A 19,899-nucleotide genomic window follows, 5' to 3' on the forward strand; every position below is an offset into this window, starting at 1 on the left:
TCATTTGCATTGACATTTTATTTCTGATGGCTTTAATGTTTTAGAATCTTATGTAATGACTTCTTTTATTGGTTTTATTCTTGAAATTCATACTTCTTATCAAGATAAGCTACATTTAGATCATTATTTTTATTTTCATGATATTCTTTTAAAATGTTTTAACTCATCAACCTTTGCAATATTTTGGGTGTGTAATAACACAATCCCTCAAAGACTTTTTTTTTTTTCTTTAGTCTTTCGAGGGCCACATTTGCGGCATACGGAGGTTCGTAGGCTAGGGATTGAATCAGAGCTGTAGCTGCTGGCCTATGCCACAGCCACAGCAACACCAGATCCAAGCCACGTCTGTGACCTATACCACAGCTCATGGCAACACCAGATCCTTAACCCACTGAGTGAGGCCAGGAATTGAACCTGCATCGTCATGGATGCTAGTCAGGTTCATTAACCACTGAGCCACGATGGGAACTCCCTTCAAAGACATTTTTAACATTACTCGTGATATTTACTTCATCATATACTGTATTATGAGAGAACATTAGCATCGGTTTTGTATTTATCTGTGGTATTCCTTTGGTCCATCTGGCAATCTGCATGTTCTTATCTCAGTTTCACGTTGTAACATTGTATTTTATTTACTATCTAGAGTCTACAAACGCCACATTCACACACACACACACACACACACACACACAAATCTGTAGACATTTTCAGCTGTGCATGCTCATAGATGTGCTTTAGAATTCTTTTGTCAATTCCTTACATCCCACCCCTTTTCCTGATATGTGAATATCTCCCTTAAGTATTGGTCTAGTGTAGCATGAAATCCATCATTCTGGAAATAATGAATTGTCTTTTCAGAGACTTAATATGAAGGAAATTGCAATACATTATGCGTAATACACTTTTTTCCTCCAAAAAGAAATTTCAGGAAATTCAGAGTGAACAAGACAGATTTTTCAGGCTCACTTGGAATATTGAAAGTGATTTTTTTAAACTTATTAGTGTTGTACAGATTGTCATAATAATACACATTTCCATATGGATCTAAATGATTTCTCAAATATCTTTAAATCAATATAAATGTGATTTCTCAAATATCTTTAAATCAATATAAATGTTATAGTATTAATTCTAAGGTAGATTGCTTATTTTAGATGTAATATAGTAAGGCTTAAAAATTGAATCAACATGAAAGTTTTTGATAGGAGATGAGAAGCTTCAGGGCAATAACTGAATATATGCAATACTGCTTTATCAATGCAATTAAATAGTGAATAATTTTACTTTTTTGAGACTTAAATATGAATGTCATTTAAAATTAAGGAGTAGAGCATAAATTCTGGGTGAAAAATTAGAATCATTAAGTTTATTTCACAATAATTGATATAAGCATTTCATGTTGTATAAATTAAATCTCAAAGTTTGTCAGGGAGATAGAAGATGATGGATATCATGGCTTTGGATAAAGACAACATCGTTCATATTATATCTACACTGTAACTGACCTTGAAAGTTCAAGGTCAATGTCGGTGATACTGGAAGGTTTTTTGTTGGTTTGTTTTAGATTAGTGGGCACACACCCTAGTAATAGGCCTAATATAAAAAGCCTCATGACTCTAAATAGTATTATTAATTGATTTAGGAAAAATAGTTCCGTGTTTCATTTGTCAAGTTTCTTTTGTTAACCATTTAGTAAGTTCAATATATGCCATGTAAATTGAGTTTACCAGTAGGGTTCATCCAAGGAAAACTGTAATAGGATTGGTCTTTAATATTGGTAAATTAAAACAAACCAATTTATTCATATTCAAGTCTGCAAAATAAGCAGAATTTAAGGGAAGAAAATCTTTGTTTCGAGGAGTAAGCAAAGAATGTAGGGAAATTCAGAGTTTACTATTAAAGATTTTTTCCTTTAATTTACTAAATCACACGGAGAGTAATTTATTATGGTTATTATGCCATAAATTAAATTATTTTATACTATATCACCATATATTAGATATAAATCTGTTTTTCAGTGCCCTTTTAAAGGTATAGTGAGTAGAACCCAGAACAGTGGGCTCCTTCTCTTAAAAGTAAAAGGAAAGAAGGAAGGAAAAAAGGAGAGAAAGAGGCAGTGAAAAAAAGGAGAAAAGGAGGAGAGAACAAGGAAAAATTGAAATGAGCTAGTCTTCACAATTGCAAAAATCATGTATGTAAATTAACTTTATCTCCCTGTATTTTCACTCGAAGTCAGAATTTCATTTACCCACAAAAAAGACGTAAAGAATCTGGGTTTTTTTTTTCCACACTAACCTGATGTATTTGTTGACATCCTGGTATGATCCTTTGTTTAGAACTTCTGTGTATGATGTCCTTAAGATGTTTGGTTTGGGTCGAACCATCATAGCCAAACCAGCTTCCAGTAGCTCCAGGCTTTTTTTTTGGCCTGTGGCTACATAACCCCAACCTCAGCCTCTGGCTTTCTATGGCCTTCTGTGGGTGTGTGTGTGTGTGTTCTTATAAGAACATTTGTCATTGGATTTATAGCCTGTCCAGATAATCCACGGTGATCTTATCTTTAGACCCTTAGTTACATTGCAGAAACTCCTTTTCCAGATAAGTTTGCATTCACTGGTCCGAGGGTCAGGCCATGGACCTACCTTTTGGAGGGCCACCATTCAACCCACCATACCTGTACTGGTCATTGAGGATGAGCAGATACACACAACGTTAATTTTTCCTGACATATTTATGTAAACCTAGAGTAACCTCTTAGGGAAGAAGAACTAATGAGAAGTACAAAGTGCTCTATAAATTCTACACTGTTTGATATAGGAAATTATTTTCATGCCTGTTGCATTATAAACGCTTGGATCCAAATACCAGCATGCTTTTTACTGGAAATCAGAAGGGCCATAACCATGAAATAATGAATTCTAAGTTATAGTTTCTATCCATTGTATCTCATTTGCTTCAATAATTTTTGAAAATTATGTAAATTTATTTACATGATTATACTCCATACCGCTCTCTAAGCTAAAAACAGGTTTTAACTAATGAGAAACATCTTAAACACATATCCTGAGTTTATACAGAAAACAAACTCATTTCCTCTAGAGAAAAGCTAATTTATTATATTACATGTATATAAATATATTTAAATTTAAATTCAAATATATATTTAAATAAATAAAATGGCATGTATATGCCATTCACACTACAGTTTGAATATATTTCTGTTATTTAGAGTGTTTTTCCTATTCCTCCAAGATGTTTTAGTTCTCAAAAATGAGTACAAGGAGGTCCCCTTGTGGCTCAGCGGTTAACAAACCCCACTAGCATCCCTGAGGATGCGGGTTCGATCCCTGGCCTCGCTCAGTGGGTTAAGGATCTGGCATTGCTGTGAGGTGTGGTGTAGGTTGCAGACATGGCTCGGATCCCGAGTTGCTGGGGCTCTGGCGTAGGCCAGCGGCTACAGTTCTGATTGGACCCCTAGCCTGGGAACCTCCATATATGCCAGGTGCGGCCCTAAGACCAAAGAAAGAAAAAAAAAAAAAAAAAGAGCACAACCATGTTACAAAGTATCACTCTGAAGGATACTATCAAATTTTTATCTCCAGAGAAAATAAGTTTTAGTTAGTCCTATGTAAATTGAGCATGAATTCGTCTGTGGAAATCTGAAGCATATGAGTGTCAGAGAGTAACCAGACTGGACAGTGAGAACATGCTTCTGCTGTACTGCTGCAGTTTGTGGAGCAGCAGGTTTTTTTACTCACTGCATTCTTCTGGAATACTCTTTTCAAACTCGTCTGCTCTACTCATAGTTGTGTCATTGTTTCTCAGCCTTTACAAACAGAGAAATGGGCTATCAGAGAGGAGGTGGTTTTTCCGTCCGGTAATCACTGCCTTTACAGTCATTGGTTTTTAATCTCTTCCACATTAGGATCATATAAGGAAAGGGAAAGTTTCCATCACTTCCTGATTCCAGTAGAAAACATCTGTCTAAAAATAAGTTGCTCTTTCACCTCACGCAATTCCCTTTCCTCTTTCTCCACACAGCACACATCATTGGTCATACCCTTGAGTCATGTTTGTAAATACTCGAAAGCTCGCTCTTTTCCTCCTTCTCACGCAATTCCAGCGTGAACTTTTAGTTTTATTTTGATGTTGAATAATCCTTAATGAATAATTGCGAGCAGTGCTAGACAAGAAATAAGCTGAATAATAGGAAAAATCACTTAAGAGAAAAAGGTTTCTCAAGTTTCAAATAAGCAAAGTAAATATACATGAGATTGTCAGAGAAATATAATCACATTTAGCTTAACAGTTTATGAAACAGAGGCCTTAATATAAATGAAGGCCTTTGTCTTCCCAGATTTTCATTTCTCAGTAAATGGCATGGAGAGAGGCGATCAACTTAAAATTCAGGAAATTTCAGAAGCACCAAGAATAGTGAAAGGGAATTCCCATCGTGGCTCAGTGGTTAACGAATCCGACTAGGAACCATGAGGTTGCAGGTTCGATCCCCGGCCTTGCTCAGTGGGTTAAGGATCCGGTGTTGCTGCGAGCTATGGTGTAGGTTGCAGACGAGGCTCGGATCCCACGTTGCTGTGGCTCTGGCGTAGGCCGGCGGCTACAGCTCCAATTGGACCCCTAGCCTGGGAACCTCCATATGCCGTGGGAGTGGCCCTAGAAAAGACAAAAAAAAAAAAAAAAAAAGTTTTTTTTCTCTAAATTTAAGGTGTTGTTTTAAACACTTATTTTCTGAGATACAGATGACTGAATTTTTTAAAAATTGGAGTTCTCCTTGTGGCTCAGCAAGTTAAGAGCCCCACATAGTGTCTGTGAGGTTGTGGATTCTATCCTTGGCCTTGCTCAGTGGGTTAAGGATCCTACGTTGCCATGCCCGTGGTGTGGGCCTGCAGCTGCAGCTCTGATTTGATCCTTGTTCTGGGAATGTCCATATGCCATGGGTGAAGTCATAAAAAGAAAATATATATATATAAATTATATATATGTAATATATATGTATATATATATATTATCTCATTTAATCCTCACAGCAATGCTCATGAAGATAATAGTAGTAACTTTATTTTACAACTCATTCATTTACAAATGAGTTGATGAGAAGTAAGAAACGGCTGACCTGTAGATAAAATGAGGTCAAAAGTCTGCTACTTCAGGGATAGTACCCAACATGGTCCATGTTTGTTTGTTGCTATTTATGATCCCATGGTGTGGTGTGATCAGAAGCGTATCACTGCATACTCCAGCCCACAAAAGAATTCCTTTGCTGCTAAGCTCTGGTGTTAAGCAGTTTGTCTCAGATCACTCAGCAAAGATGGGCTGACATTTCAGATGGCACAGCCTAGGCACAATGCCATGCATCATGCTCCCTGCCTCTTTCATGCTGCGCTATAATATCTGTTATTTGTCTTTCCCATTGATTTATAATCTCCAAGCGTCCAAGGACAGCCTCTGTCTTATCCCTTGAACATAGCGGATGCTCAGTCATAACACGGAATGAATTAAGCACTCTGAGGCAATAATCCAGGTCTACTGCAAAATCTCACAGCAAATAAACACTTTTTTCATGACATTTGCCACAGTTTTAAACCTGAAGGCTTATTTGCTTCCTTTCTTTCACCCACCAGGCTATATAAAATCACAGAATAGCAAGAGGTTATTTCACTGTTACGTTCCCACCTCCTGGCATGAAGCTTAGATCAGGACCTAGTAATTGTCATCAAATGCATCAGTAACAGAAGTAGCTTAAAAAGCTTAAGATTGTACTGATCATTTCCCTAAAACTTCCCCTCTCTAGGGCTTTCCCTAATACCATTCCTGCCTCTCTTCCTTTTTTCCCTCTTTTCTTTCTTCACTTTTTTTTTTCCCTTCCATCTCTTTCCCTCTCTTTATTGGCATTTATTTATCAAACATCTGTATGGTTTTATTTACAGGCATGGTCCTAAATACTGCTCTCATATTAACTTAATTCTAATGGCAATCTTATTAAATGGGTATCACATTATCCTCCTCACTTTATATGTGAGGATAGCAAGTGTGGCAACATTAAGGCAATCGTCTGCCGCCCCAGAGCTTGTACTTTAATTCGGGCAATCTGGCCCCTGTGCTTTTCTCATCACCACGGTCTGCTTCTTATTCGTCCCCCTTGCCCTTAAGCTGCATTTCGATAGAAATCAGCTGTGTTCGGTGCACCTCGCTGTATTGATTTATGTTCTCGAGTTTCAATTTAATGATTTTTTTGTGCTTAGCCACTGTGTTCGTCAGCCTTGATGCGGAAACAAACCTAAAAAATCTCCGTAGTCAACAGCAGACAGCAAACGTGTATTTCTTGGTCATGTTACGTGTCTGCAGATGCAAATCAGCCTCTCTGGCTGTGTGCCACTGCTTCTCTCATCCCCGTGGGATGTATAATCCTTTTACCCGGAAAGGCGTAAAAATGTGGAAACAGTCACCCAGTGGGCCACGTGCCTTCACTAACTCTCGGTTCTTCTGCGGGGTGACTCTGGGCCACTGCACACATAATAACAAATGAGGCCGGAAGCTCAGCTTCTTGTCATAAACAAAAGCAGAAAATAAAGTAGATTCAGAGTAGCTCAAGTGTCTCTTCATACATAAAATGTATTAATTTTTAATGAGTTTTGTGGAGAAGATATGGGTAAAAATTTACCATTTTTGCGGTAAAAATATGGGTAGCAGAATGTCATTCTGCTTCAAGAGGTTTTTGTGACTCTGAAGTAATCCTTTAACCAAAAAGCATTCACAAGGCTTATAAATGCCCAGAACCCATAATATGCATTTTTTTTCTCTAGAAATTGCATCAAAGTAATTTCATTCAGTTCAGTTCATTAATAATGTTTCATACGCCTCCAGTGGAACAATCCCTGTGCCAAGAGTTGGCAGAACAATGGCGAGTTTGTCTATGGAGTACTTTTGTATTTTTCGAGATTGATCAGCTTCTGGAGAATAGGGTCATTATTCATCCAAGCAAAGTCAGTGCTAACCCATAGCTGACACCAACGAATGCAGGGTGATGGACAGACCGACTAAACAAATGAGGACTGAAAATTCCCAAATGACTTTTCCGCCTCTTCTACAGGAGCTGCTTCTTGCAGAGAAGTGGGCAAAAATGAACAAGCTGCCTTTTCCAAAGATTGACCAGAATGTGTTTGATCGTGAAGGACTAAAGGAGTGCTATGTCTTCAAACCCAAGAATCCTGATGTCGAGAAAGATTGCCCAACTATCATCCACTTTGTTCTGGCCAACATCAACTTCAGAAAGTACAAGGCTCCAGGTACACGGAGAGTTATATTCTGTAAAATAGAAATGTGATAAAGAAGTAAGTCTGGGAGTTCCCGTTGTGGCTCAGTGGTTAACGAATCTGACTAAGAACGATGAGGTTGCAGGTTCAATCCCTGGCCTTGCTCAGTGGGTTAAGGATCTGGCATTGCTGTGAGCTGTGGTGTAGGTCGCAGACGTGGCTTGGATCCCGAGTTGCTAGGGCTCTGGCGTAGGCTGGCAGCTACAGCTCCGATTAGACCCCTCGCCTGGGAACCTCCAGATGCCATGGGTGAGGCCCTAGAAAAGACAAAAAGACAAAAAAAAAAAAAAAAAAAAAAAGAAGAAGAAGAAGTCAGTCTGACATTAAGCTGGTTCATACTGGCACTGCCAAACCAGCTGTTACAACATGGAACACTTCCCTTCCCTTGATAAATGGCTGCTTTCCTGAAACAACCCCAAGTACTTCCCCTCTTTCTCATCCCAGGATCCCCTGAGTTCCTCACAATCCAGAAAACTGACTCAGTAAGAATCTCTGGGGCTTTTCGCCACATCCTCAGACGGGTATTGAATATTTTGATTACTACCCATGGAAGGAAGGCCTTATTTCAGAACAAATCATGCAAAAAATTCCTGGGAGTTTGATTGTAAAAAGTAATGCAACCTAGCAGTATAATATGTGCTAGTAATTTCAGGTTCTCGCACATGAAAGACCAGCAGGACAGAAAGAGTCATTGGAGATTTGAGAAGAGACTTTGGTGAGGAAAGTGAACTTTTTCTAGGTGGTGGAGGAAGTCAGAGGAGGGATCAGTAGGGGTAGACGTTATTATGAGTCACTTCAACACAAGAGAAGGAAGAATTGGCTGGCCTTTTTAGTTATTGAAGAGTGAAATACTTAAAACTTAGAATATTTTGAATTTTCTATCACTGTTAATTCTCCAAAAGGGACTGTGAAAGGGATTCCTGTGACATGAAGACAGTTAATTAATGTATGAGTTTGAGTTCTATGAGAAGCAGTTTCCAAGCAAAGGATTCAAGTGCAAACAGTTTATTTGGGTGCACAAGGGAATTTTAGTAAGATAGTAGGGAACTGAAAAAGGGAAGAAAGGCAGATAACAAAAGATGTATTAAGCTGGCCATCTCAAGGAGAACCTGATCCTTTTGGGAAACTCTAGGAAATGGAATGGAATCTGTGGTCCAGAATCATCCTTCCCAGTAACACAGCAAGTGGCAAGGGAATGGGGGAATTTATATACCAATACCATAGAGTCTTTGTTTGACTGCTTCCTGGGACACAATATTATTTACTGGCATTTCCAGCCTGATGCTAGTGAACAAAGCCGCCTTCTGCAGTTGCAGGGAGGGGTAGAAAGCCCTTAGACTCAGAGAGGCAAATCCTGTCCATTGGAAGTTGTCTGTTTAGAACCTACAGAAATGCTGAAGTTCAGGGAATATGGGTGGAAGCCTATTAGTCTATGTTAAGAATTACATGACCCCAGAAGAGGCTCCCAGTGTTGTGTTAATAGCTATGCATATGTTTTATATGCCTGGGTTTTAGAGATAATTTACAGTTTTCAAAATTATGCCATTTGAGACTCTTCTTATATTTAGGTGTTCCAAGAGAAACTCAGGAAGAGAAAGAGATAGCTGATTTTGATATCTTTGATGACCCTGAATCACCATTTTCAACCTTCAACTTCCAATATCCAAATCAAGCGTTCAAAAGACTGCATGATCTGATGTATTTCAATACCCTGAACAACATTGATGTAAGTATCTTCTATGATCGTTGACGATGTCAGACTCTTTCATACCACATGGACATAGCAAAACCTCTTTTTAGTTAATTAAAAATAAGGTTTATGAATACCACCCCCCCAACTGTACCATTTTCTTTTTTATGAGCTATTGGTGAGCCTTGTAAAGTTAACAAATAAGAGTGCCAAGGCCTCCAAATTGGCAGAGCTCACCTGTTATACTCTCATTTGATTGACGGCTTGGTTAACTCTCAGCTTCTTTCCCAAAATATCTCGTGTATTTATCCCATATTAAAATAAAATAGGAATAGGAAAAAAGTGATAAAAAGAAAATGAGTGTAACCAAAAGTGTAGTTATCTGCAAAAATAGCACGAACTTTAATGGATACACTCATGCTTTTAAATGTCTTTATTTTTTTAGATCTTGGCAGTGTTGCTCAAAGTGGCAGCCTCTCTTCTCCATTTTTAGCCCTGGAGATACCAAGTATGTTTTGCTTCAGAACCGTTAGAAACAAGTCATTCTCTTCAGTATTAGTTCCTCACAAGTGTGTCTGCTGCTAAGATTCTGTCTCTGTGTAAAATTCTTTAGCTGCTAATGCACCATTTGAGACCACTGTTGTGTAACTAGAACCATGATGGCTTGTGATGCCACCTCACAGATCTGACAAATGATGATCAGTTTTAAAAGCCCAAGTTCATTAGCCTGATTGGATTTCGCACATTAGGAAACAAAGAGTACAAGCAAAAGAAAGGAAGAGTAAATGGAGAGGGAAGGGCCTCATACCTCATTTGCCAGTCTTTTTGGAGACTGTATGAATAGACCAAAATAAGGTACAGGTGTGGACGGGTGTTCTGGGCATGTGAGATTTAATTAGATTTTGTGAGCTCATAGAATTCTGGCACATTTAGTGTGCTTGTTTGTCTATTTTGGCCTGAGGCTAGTAACAATCAATTGTGTGCAGTTATAACGGTTCCACCATCATATGTTTATTAAGCAATATCTTTAATTTTTGTTAACATATGAACTTTTCCCCAGTAAGCTTCAGGTCCTGCAACTCTAAAGTGTCTCTTGTCAGCCTTCACTTGTGAATAATACATGATAATTTATGTAAAACATGCTTAGCAAAATTAATAGCATATGTCATTTTCCAAGTAGATTTATTCCTTTACTTTGTTATTATTCAGTGAACATCTGAAATCCATATGTTACATTGTTTCTATGGCAATGATGAAAATTTAAAGAATATTAAGAGAAAATTGGTGTTTTAATCTATGATTGATAGGGAGCAAGCAGACGTTCTCAGAATGGAGTTGTGTTTTATAAAACCTCATGCTATTAAAACAGAAAAGAAGTGAGGAGTAATTTAGGAGTAATTTTTCAGTGTAGAGCCAATAAACTCAGAACTATGCTGTGTATTCCTTGGGATGAAATGTATTAAGCTTGATCAGTTCTCCTCAAATGGAAAAAAATAGATGGTAAGAATATATAAATACCCTATTGGACTTGGGAAAATAAAAGGATCACATACAAACACACACATGCACGTGTATCTGTATATATAGAAATATATACACAGCTACATTTTTTTCATTGTTTTCAGTTCTGGTTTATATAAAATCTGCTAAGTTATTATGGATATGGTTATATGTGTGTGTGTGTGTGTGTGTGTATGTATATGGTTCTATTTATATATTTTATACACATTCTTAAAAGTAGTTTTTTTGATGCATGATGAAAAAGTTAAAGCTTGAACAAAACCAGACTGAATTCCAGAATAACTGTCCAGACTTAGAATTCATCAGATGTAGATTTTTCACCAGCCATTTAATTAAGCAGGTTTCGATTGCTTCTAAGAACTTTTTCTGGTATGGTATGTAGAAGCAAGGTCATGGACTTTATGCTTAGCTCTTAGATGGGCTACTTGTGTGACCTTGAATAAGCTACTTGAACTTTCTGAGCCTCAGTCTCCATTTCAGGAGTAACCGCATCTGCCATAGTGGCAGTAGTGAATCGTGAATCAGGTGATGTGTGAACAGTGCCCTGCAAACAGAAGCTGTTTAATAAATGGGATCCATACCTATGTGTGTCTGTATCCTGTACCATGATGAATACACCTGAAGACCTTTGCAAATGGCCAGAAATAAGACTACAGACTGGAGTTCCCATTGTGCCTCAATGAACCCGACTAGTGTCCATGAGGATGCAGGTTCAATCCCTGGCCACACTCAGTGGGTTAAGGATCCAGCATTGCTGCGAGCTACAGTGTAGGTCTCAGATGTGGCTCAGATCTGGTACTGCTGTGGCTTAGATGTAGATGGCAGTTGCAGCTCTGATTTGACCCCTAGCCTGGGAACTTCCATGTGCCTTGGGTTCAGCCCTAAAAAGCAAAAAGAAAAAAAAGAAAGAAGGAAAGAAAGAAGGAAGGAAGGAAATAAAGGAAGGAAGGAAGGAAGGAAGGAAATAAAAGAAGGAAGGAAGGAGGAAGTAAAGAAAGAAGAAAGAAAGAAGAAAGAGAAAATGTAAACTCTTCTAATTCAGATGTCTGACTACCAATCCCATGGAGACAGTTTCAACTTTGCGGCCACAACACCGTGACTTAAGGGAGATTTTCATTTTTGATTCACCTTCTGAGTTAAATCTTTACTCTGAAAAGGCCAATCTGTCTCTTCAGCCTTGTGCTTCTGTTGCTTCATAGTGGGCCTGCTTTGCTGGAGCTAAATGCCAGGTCATCTTTAGAGAACTTCTGTTTCTGCTCACTTCTTGACAGCAGGCTGGCTTTCTCATTAGCTCCAGGTTTCTGCACTTACTCAGTCCTCCCAAATTCCTTTTTGCTGAACAGTGCCCAAGTGCTTTAACAGTGGCAGCATTTCATGGGAGTTTTTGGTCCTTTTTATTTATTTATTTATTTTGAAAGAAGCCTAAGATATAGTGACTTATACTGGTAGACATGCAGTATGTGGAAAATGTAAAGGCTTTGGAGTCAGACCAAATTGAGGGCTCAGATTTTTGTCTGTGCCTCCTCACTGAGTGACTTTGGGCGTGTTGGTTAACTTTTACAAAGTCTACTTTCCTCATTGTTTGGCTTTTGTTTGATTTTGGCCATGCCTACAGCATGTGGAAGTTCCTTGGCCAGGGATCAAACCTGTACCATAGCAATAACCAGAGCCACAGTAGTGGCAACACTGGATCCTTAACCCAAGGTACCACAAGGGAACTCCTTCCTCATTTGTAAAAGGCAACAATGTATGTTTTATAACACTGGGATGAGGATTAAGTAAAAGTATATAATGGAAAAGCTTGGTATGTACAAGTCACTTAAATTGAAATGGGTAATATGATAATGATAATAATTATTAGTAGTGTCCATATTATCATCTGATTTTAATTATAAATTTAAACACCTGAAAAACAATGATTTTCCTTATTTACCTTGTATCTTCCAGAGATACTGATCCCAGTGCCTTGCACCTACAATAAATATGCAACAATGTTTCCATAAGTTATTTTTAAGATGTCATAGACTTATTGGGACTTCCCAGCTGAAACTGTTGAAGCATTTAATGTGACAGGGGGTAGCAGATGTCAGGATACAAGGTCTGTTGGCTGGAGGCAGAGTCCTGAGTATGGAGAATCTCCATGCAGTGCGTGCCTGGCCAGGGAGTGTGGCTACAGACTGTACGCACAAACTACCACCTCCACCTGGAGGAATTACACCATCTGGTGTCTCTTCTCCAAGCTCTTGTTGATTCAGTTATCACAAAAAAAGGTATATTATTATGTAGTCTCACTGATTCAGTTTATTAATTCAGGAGGCATATTCTAAAAACAGAGTTTATTCAGCATATACCAAGATGCCTAAGCATGAGCTTTTAAAATGCTTTCTCCAATAATCCTATAAAGTGTTAACTGTTTGGAATTGATTAAAATGAGGAAAAGCATATATCCAGACGTACTGGTATTTACTTCTTAGTTTATTGATAGTTCATCATCATGATAGAAGTGTCGAGGTACAAGTTAGAGTTTTTATCATTTACAATGTAATTTAGAAGCTTATTATATATCATAACCATATATATTTGGCCCAATTAATCTGCCTTGAATATGGCCAGGTGTCTTTTTACATCTTATTTGTTCATTTATTCAACATATTTATTGAGCATCTACTGTGCCAGGCACTGTTTGGGAAGCTAAGGATAGAACAATGCACAAAACAAAAAGAACAAGAAGAAGCTTTAAGCCAAATATTTCCTTTCCAAATAGTCAACACTCAAAGCTGGCTTATGAACTAGGTGTTCTTATTTATACCTGAGGAAACTGAGTCATGGATTATTTAGGCCGATTCCTGGAAGACGCAGTTATGTTGGGGTGCTGAGATGGGAGCCAGAGGTTTTGTTTTTTTTTTCCCCTCACTCTTCTCTCACTTTTAAATCATCTCAGGCAGCTTTATTTCCTAATATGCCCCCAACACCTTTCCAGCCAGGCCAATTCCCAGATGTTTCCTGTACAAGCCTGGACCTTCCATCTCCAGCCTCTTTATAAGATTATCCTTTTGCTAAGAATGACCAGCTTTCCCAGTCCACTTATAAAATCCTGCTTGTCCTTCAGCTCAAGCCTCATTGTCTCCGTGAGATGAGCTTTATCCCATTTACTCTGATCTGCAGTGAGCACCTTTGGGGCAGTCATTAGTTTTACAAATATTTCTTCTTCTTCTTCCGGGTTCTAAGTGCTGGGATCAGGAATGACAAGACTAATAAGGCCCTTGCTTTCCTGACACTTCAGTTTTTATTGGGAAGGCAGGCATGAGCCAGCAAATCCACTGTACTTTAATTTTTCGTTGTGTCTCAAAATATACTGTAACTTCCTTTTAAGGCCCATTTTAAATTTGCTGTTATAGGAATTCAGTATTTACTTATGGATTGCTTCTAATATCACATTTTGAAATTGATTCCTTTGGGGGAAATTTTAAATTTTACATATTTTCGTATTTTCTGCCTTTATTGCCAAGTATTTAAAGAATCTGGCAAATGAGGCTATTAAATAATTATTAAACTAATTAGTGATTATTAATTAAGTGAAAGACGACATGGACCTTATTTAGGAATAGGCGGCGAGGATGGAGAAAGGTGGGATATAAGAGCTTCTGCTAGGATAACACTGATGGGATGGACTTGGAATCTCAATGAATTTCAGGGGGGAAGAAAGAATTAGTTTGTAAACACTATTTTGTTTGTTTCTTTGTTTTATGGCCCCACCTGCGGCATATGGAAGTTTCCAGGCTAGAGGTCAAATTGGAGCTGCCAGCCTATGCCATGGCCACAGCAACGCCAGGTCTGAGCCGCACCCAAGACCTGCGCCGCAGCTTAGGGCAACACTGGATCCTTAATCCACCGAGCAAGGCCAGGAATTGAACCTGCATCATCATGGATACTAGTCAGATTCTTAACCCGCTGAGCCACAATGGGAATTCCTTAAACACTATTTATAATTTGCTCCTACTGTAATAATAATTTTTAAGAAGATTCAAATATAACATATTGCCTTTTTGATCACATGTAATTGTATCATGTATAAGGCCAAAAGGTTTGAATTTGGCAGCTGAGGTGGTACTAGGTTTAGCCACTTCTGTTGGCATCACAGAATTACACAGTATAACAAATGGGTATTTTCTGCAGTACTCCAAAAAAAATCCAGTTAATGGTTTCCTAGTGTTACTGCACCACCTAGTGTTTAAACTTGCACATTCTTGGTTAAAGAATCGAACTAGGAACCATGAGGCTGCGGGTTTGATCCAATCCCTGGCCTTGCTCACTGGATTAAGGATCCGGAGTTGCCGTGAGCTGTGGTGTAGGCCGGTGGCTATGGCTCCCATTCAACCCCTAGCCTGGGAACTTCCATATGCTGCAAGAGCGGCCCAAGAAATGGCAAAAAGACAATAAATAAATAAACAGATGCTAGTTGTGGAATGTTTCCTATGTGCCAGGCACTGTGCTAGGTACTTTCTATAAATGATCTCCAGTTCCCACACTAGCCAACATTAGTATAATTAAAGATGAGTATTATTTAAGAAGGGGACAAAGATTTAAGTTAATCCTCTTGATCTCACGCAGCCAAGTGACTGTGCCTGGAAGCCCTCTGAGAAGGACTCTGTCGTAGGCCTGAAGTCCTCTCTTCTGTGGCCACAGAATTATGTTTCCCTTCCTCATGGGAAAGGTGGGGTCACCGCATACCTGCTTTCCTTAACGGGCTCAGTAACATTTGATGTATATATTTAATGTATATATTTAATTGTATTTTTTTTCAGAAGGCAGTTATATATATATATATATAAAATTACATATATATTTTCTGGGGAAAAATAGATGACTAAAAATCATAAAGCCAACAAAAGTGTGGCATTCTCATGATAAATCCCTCTTTCTAGAAACATGACTGCTTAAGTTGCTATTAAATAGAGGGCCCTAAACATTTTTTTTTAATAAAAAATAAATAAATTTTTAAAAAAAGAAAAGAAAAGGAATTCCCATCAGGGCTCAGCAATAATGAACCCAACCAGTATCCATGAGGATGTGGGTTCAATCCCTGGCCTCGCTCAGTGGGTTAAATATCCAGCATTGCTGTGGGGTAGGTCGTGGATGCTGCTCAGATCCTGAGTGTCTATGGCTGTGATGTAGACCAGCAGCTGTGCAGCTCTTATTCGACTCCTAACCTGGGAACTTCCATATGCCACAGGCATAAAAAGCAAAAACAAAAAAAACAATAAAAAACAAACAAAAAAAAACCCACAAATAGACTCTTAGAAACAGAAAACAAACTTATGGTTACCAATGCAGAAAGTGGGGAAATAAATTAGGAGTTTGGGATTAAAATATGCATGCTGCTATATGTAAAACAGACAACCAAGGACCTACTGCATAGCACAGGGAACTCTAGTCAATATCTTATACTACCCTATAATGGAAAACAATATGAAAAAGAATATGTATGTATATATAGAAAATAAAAGAGTATGTGTGTATATATACACATATGTATATATGTATGTATAACTGAATCACTTTGCTGTACACCTGAAACTAGTACAACCTTGTAAATCAACTCCAATGTAAAACAAATGCTTTAAAATGTAATAGAGATGTTAAATTTAAATATACACATGCATGGCTCAGAGATTTCTCTATTTCAGAAAGAATGTTGTAATTAAAGGTTATATATATATGACCAAACAAATGTTTCGTTGAGTCCAGAACAGCACAAATTGTCATCTTTTGCCTCTATTTGCAGGTGATAAAGAATGCCATAGTTGAAAGCATTGAATATAGAAGACAGAATCCGTCTCGTTGCTCTGTTTCCCTCAGCAGTGTTGAGGCAAGAAGATTCTTCAACAAGGAGTTTCTAAACAAACCCACAGCCTAGTTTGTGTACTGGGAAGGGTAGCAATTTCTGATGTGGATGTAGGAAATTCCATGACAACTGGATTTAAAAACACAGGACAGATCTAAGCACTGATCTCAAAGGACTGGTTGATACTCAAAGTAGCAGTTATTTAGCTGCAGGAGCATAATACCCTTATAGGTTTGTTAGGTTGACAGGTAATGTCAATTGTGTAAAAACATACTCAGCTACATTTTCTATCAGTATGAATTTCCTGATGCAAATGTAGAGATGTATTGTGCCATATTTTTAGACATTCCTCACCAACTATCTTATGTGTCCTCTTTTTTAAAATGTTTCTTTTTTAGAATATTTAATGGTTCAACTCAGTAAGTAAGACTTTGTATTGTGTGTGAATGTAATTCACTGACTGGATTTATTCGTGCCATGAGACAACACTATTTTTTATTTATATATGCATAGATACATACATGAAATAAATGCATCTATATACAAATAGCTAAGGGACAACTGAGTTTTTATTATTTTTAAAGAACTGTTGCATTGTTGCTGTTGACAGATGCTCAGATTCATGGCTTCAAAGACAGAAGTTGTTAATCTGAAACTCAAATGTGAAACAGCATTTTAAATTATGGCAATTTTTCTTTTTTTATTACTCAATGAATTTTATTACATTAATAGCTGTACCACAATCATCACAACCAAATTTTTACAGCATTTCCATCCCAAACCCTCAGTACAATTTTTCTTAAAAGAGAAAGTATGTATAATTTGTTGAGCAAATAGGATGTGTTCGTTCAGCATGTAGGGGAAAATAACCATTTCTTTTGTATCAATTTAATTTTTATTTTATATTGGAGTATAGTTGATTTACAATGTTGTGTTTGTTTCAGGTGTACAACGAAGAGATTCATTTGTGCATAGATATAGAATCCTTCTTTTTCAGATTCTTTTCCCATGGAGGTTATTAACCACTTCTACCTTAACATTTTACTTTGCTGCTATTATCCTGCTTATCCAGCAGAGGGCAGTTGACTTCAGAGGAAAATACGGAAGACTATCAAGGGCTGTATCTGCAAGACCTGTCTTGGGGATTGTCTGTATTACATGGCTGTGGTTTGTTACCATTGAACTGCTAAGGTTCAGAGTTAGTGTTTCAAATATAAGGGCTTCTCCATGCCTTCTTTGATTCTACTTTTCTTTAATCTCTTTAGTCATGTCACTTTTTTTCCTCTCACCTTTCATTCACATTTCTACCAGTGAGAAAAGACAGAAAAAAGGTACCAGGAAGGGAACACTTGAAAGTTCATTCTTACAGGAGTTCCCGTCATGGCACAGTGGAAACGAATCCGACTAGGAACCATGAGGTTGTGGGTCCGATCCCTGGCCTTGCTCAGTGGGTTGAGGATGCAGCGTTGCCATGAGCTGTGGTGTAGGTCGCAGGCATGGCTCAGATCTGGCATTGCTGTGGCTGTGGTGTAGGCTGGCAGCTGTAGCTCCAGTTAGACCCCTAGCCTGGGAACCTCCATATGCCGTGGGTGTGGCCCTAAAAAGACACACACACACACACACACACATTCTTTCATTGGTTGATTTATACCCATGGCAAATGGATGCCTATCATGGGCCACCAGACATGCAAGATCTGTGGATACAGCATTGCACCAAAATGAACAAAAGTGCCTGTCCTCGAGGACCTTACATTCTAGTGGAGGTGACCAGCATAAGCAACACAAATAAGTTTCTAGAACGTTAGTGATAAGTGCTAAGGAGAAAATTCAAGACAGGAAGGAAGGAGATGGGAACTGTTGGGGGTGTCTAATTTTAAATGGGGCCCTGGGACAGAGCACAGTGAGACAGTGACACCGGATTGAAGATGAGAAGGCGCTGAGGGGGCAGGACCTGTGCACGTTTGAGGGAAGAACATTCCTGGCAGAGGGACTAGCAATGCAAATGCTCTGAGGTGGAGCCAGGCATGTTTCAGGAGCAGGGAGGAGACTGATGCACCCAGAGCAGAGTGGGAAGCATAAATAATGAATGTTCACTCATTTGTTCAAAACGTGGAAATGCTATTTATATTTAACTTGTCCTTCAAAATGCCCCTGTGAAGTAACAAGACCAGAGTGGTTAAGAGACTTGTCCACGGTGACGAATGTCTGACTGGCGTCCTGCGCCCCCGTGGCCTTTATATCACACTCCATAGGCCTTCCTGGAAACTCATCAGATGAATACTTTACAGACTGGTGATTGTAAAACTGAAATGATCCGGGGCCTTTTCTTTCTCTTTTCTCACATGCTTTCAGTGTCTTTCTTTCTTTCTTTTTTTTTTTCTTTTTGTCTTCTTAGGGCCACACCTGTGATATATGGAGGTTCCCAGGCTAGGGGTCCAATTGGAGCTACAGCTGCTGGCCTACACCACAGCTACAACAACACCAGATCTGAGCCACATCTGCAACCTACACCACAGCTCACAGCAACACTGAATTCTTAACCCACTGATCGAGGCCAGGGATCAAACCACTACCTCATGGTTCCTAGTCATATTCATTTCCGCTGCACCACGATGGGAACTCTGCTCTCAGTTTCTTAATGCCAATAATAGAGACTCTTTATCTAGTTCAATATTGACGACTTGTTCATTTATAAACTTGCTAGCATTCTAATTTGATAAAACACATTTTGATTGCAAATTAAATCTATAAGTTTATTTATTTCATTCTTTCTGTGTCTCAGTGAATGACTAAGTGAGATGTCCTCCAAATCAGCCACATGCCCTAGTAATTTTAGCTTAGTCCTTTGTCTTTTTGCCATAAGCACACCTTTCCAATTTGCTTGTTGTTCATGCATGACCAAGATCCTATTTAATCCAGTAAAATCTGACCAAACTCTGGTTACTTTTGGGGTAAGTAATAAAAACACAAAGATAAAAACTTGGTGTGTGGAGTTCTCTGGTGGCTCAGTGGGTTAAGGATCTGGCATTGCCACTGCTTGGCTTCAGTCACCACTGTAGTGCAGGTTTGACCCCTGACCGAGGAACTTCCGCTTGCTGTGGGCATGACCAAAAAAAAAAAGGAAAGGTAAAAAAAATGTCTAATGTGTGTGTTTGGGTATGTATATTCCTTCTGAAAGATAAAATTTTAGACATAAATATTTTTGTTCTAATATTGAAAAACTTCAGAAAAAAAAATTTCCCTCCTCTCCTTTACTTCCTAAATTATTTGATCCTAAATTCATGAGGTGGGGCAAAGACAGGTAGGCAGGGATGGTGGTCATGGAACCACAGCAAATCAAAGTGGGACATCGAAACATGAACAGTGTCAAGAAGGCATCCAGGCTGAGGAAAAGCACTGCCCATGTAGATTAGTTAATGCATGGAGATCAATCAAATAATTAAATGTATTAAAGGGAGTAGAAGCCAGTGTCTCACTGAGAAGCAAGTTCTCAACAAAATGAAAACC

At 38.5% G+C, this 19,899-nt stretch overlaps 1 protein-coding gene across 9 annotated transcripts in view; it reads left to right on the forward strand.

Annotated features, from left to right (window-relative positions):
• The window catches only part of PLA2G4A (phospholipase A2 group IVA), a 311,245-nt gene extending 292,116 nt beyond the window's left edge, over positions 1 to 19,129 (forward strand). For 8 of the 9 annotated variants that reach the window (XM_021063825.1, XM_021063826.1, XM_021063827.1 and 5 more), the window contains 3 exons: positions 7,112 to 7,307; positions 8,903 to 9,060; positions 16,331 to 16,934. In XM_021063825.1, the coding sequence (XP_020919484.1) occupies positions 7,112 to 7,307; positions 8,903 to 9,060; positions 16,331 to 16,462 (486 nt within the window). In that variant the 3' untranslated portion in view covers positions 16,463 to 16,934. Of the gene's footprint in view, positions 1 to 7,111; positions 7,308 to 8,902; positions 9,061 to 16,330 lie in introns of all 9 variants that reach the window. The other variant, XM_005667845.3, reaches the window with a different exon arrangement.

Source organism: Sus scrofa, chromosome 9, assembly GCF_000003025.6.
Source record: "Sus scrofa isolate TJ Tabasco breed Duroc chromosome 9, Sscrofa11.1, whole genome shotgun sequence".
Taxonomy (NCBI): Eukaryota; Metazoa; Chordata; class Mammalia; order Artiodactyla; family Suidae; genus Sus; species Sus scrofa.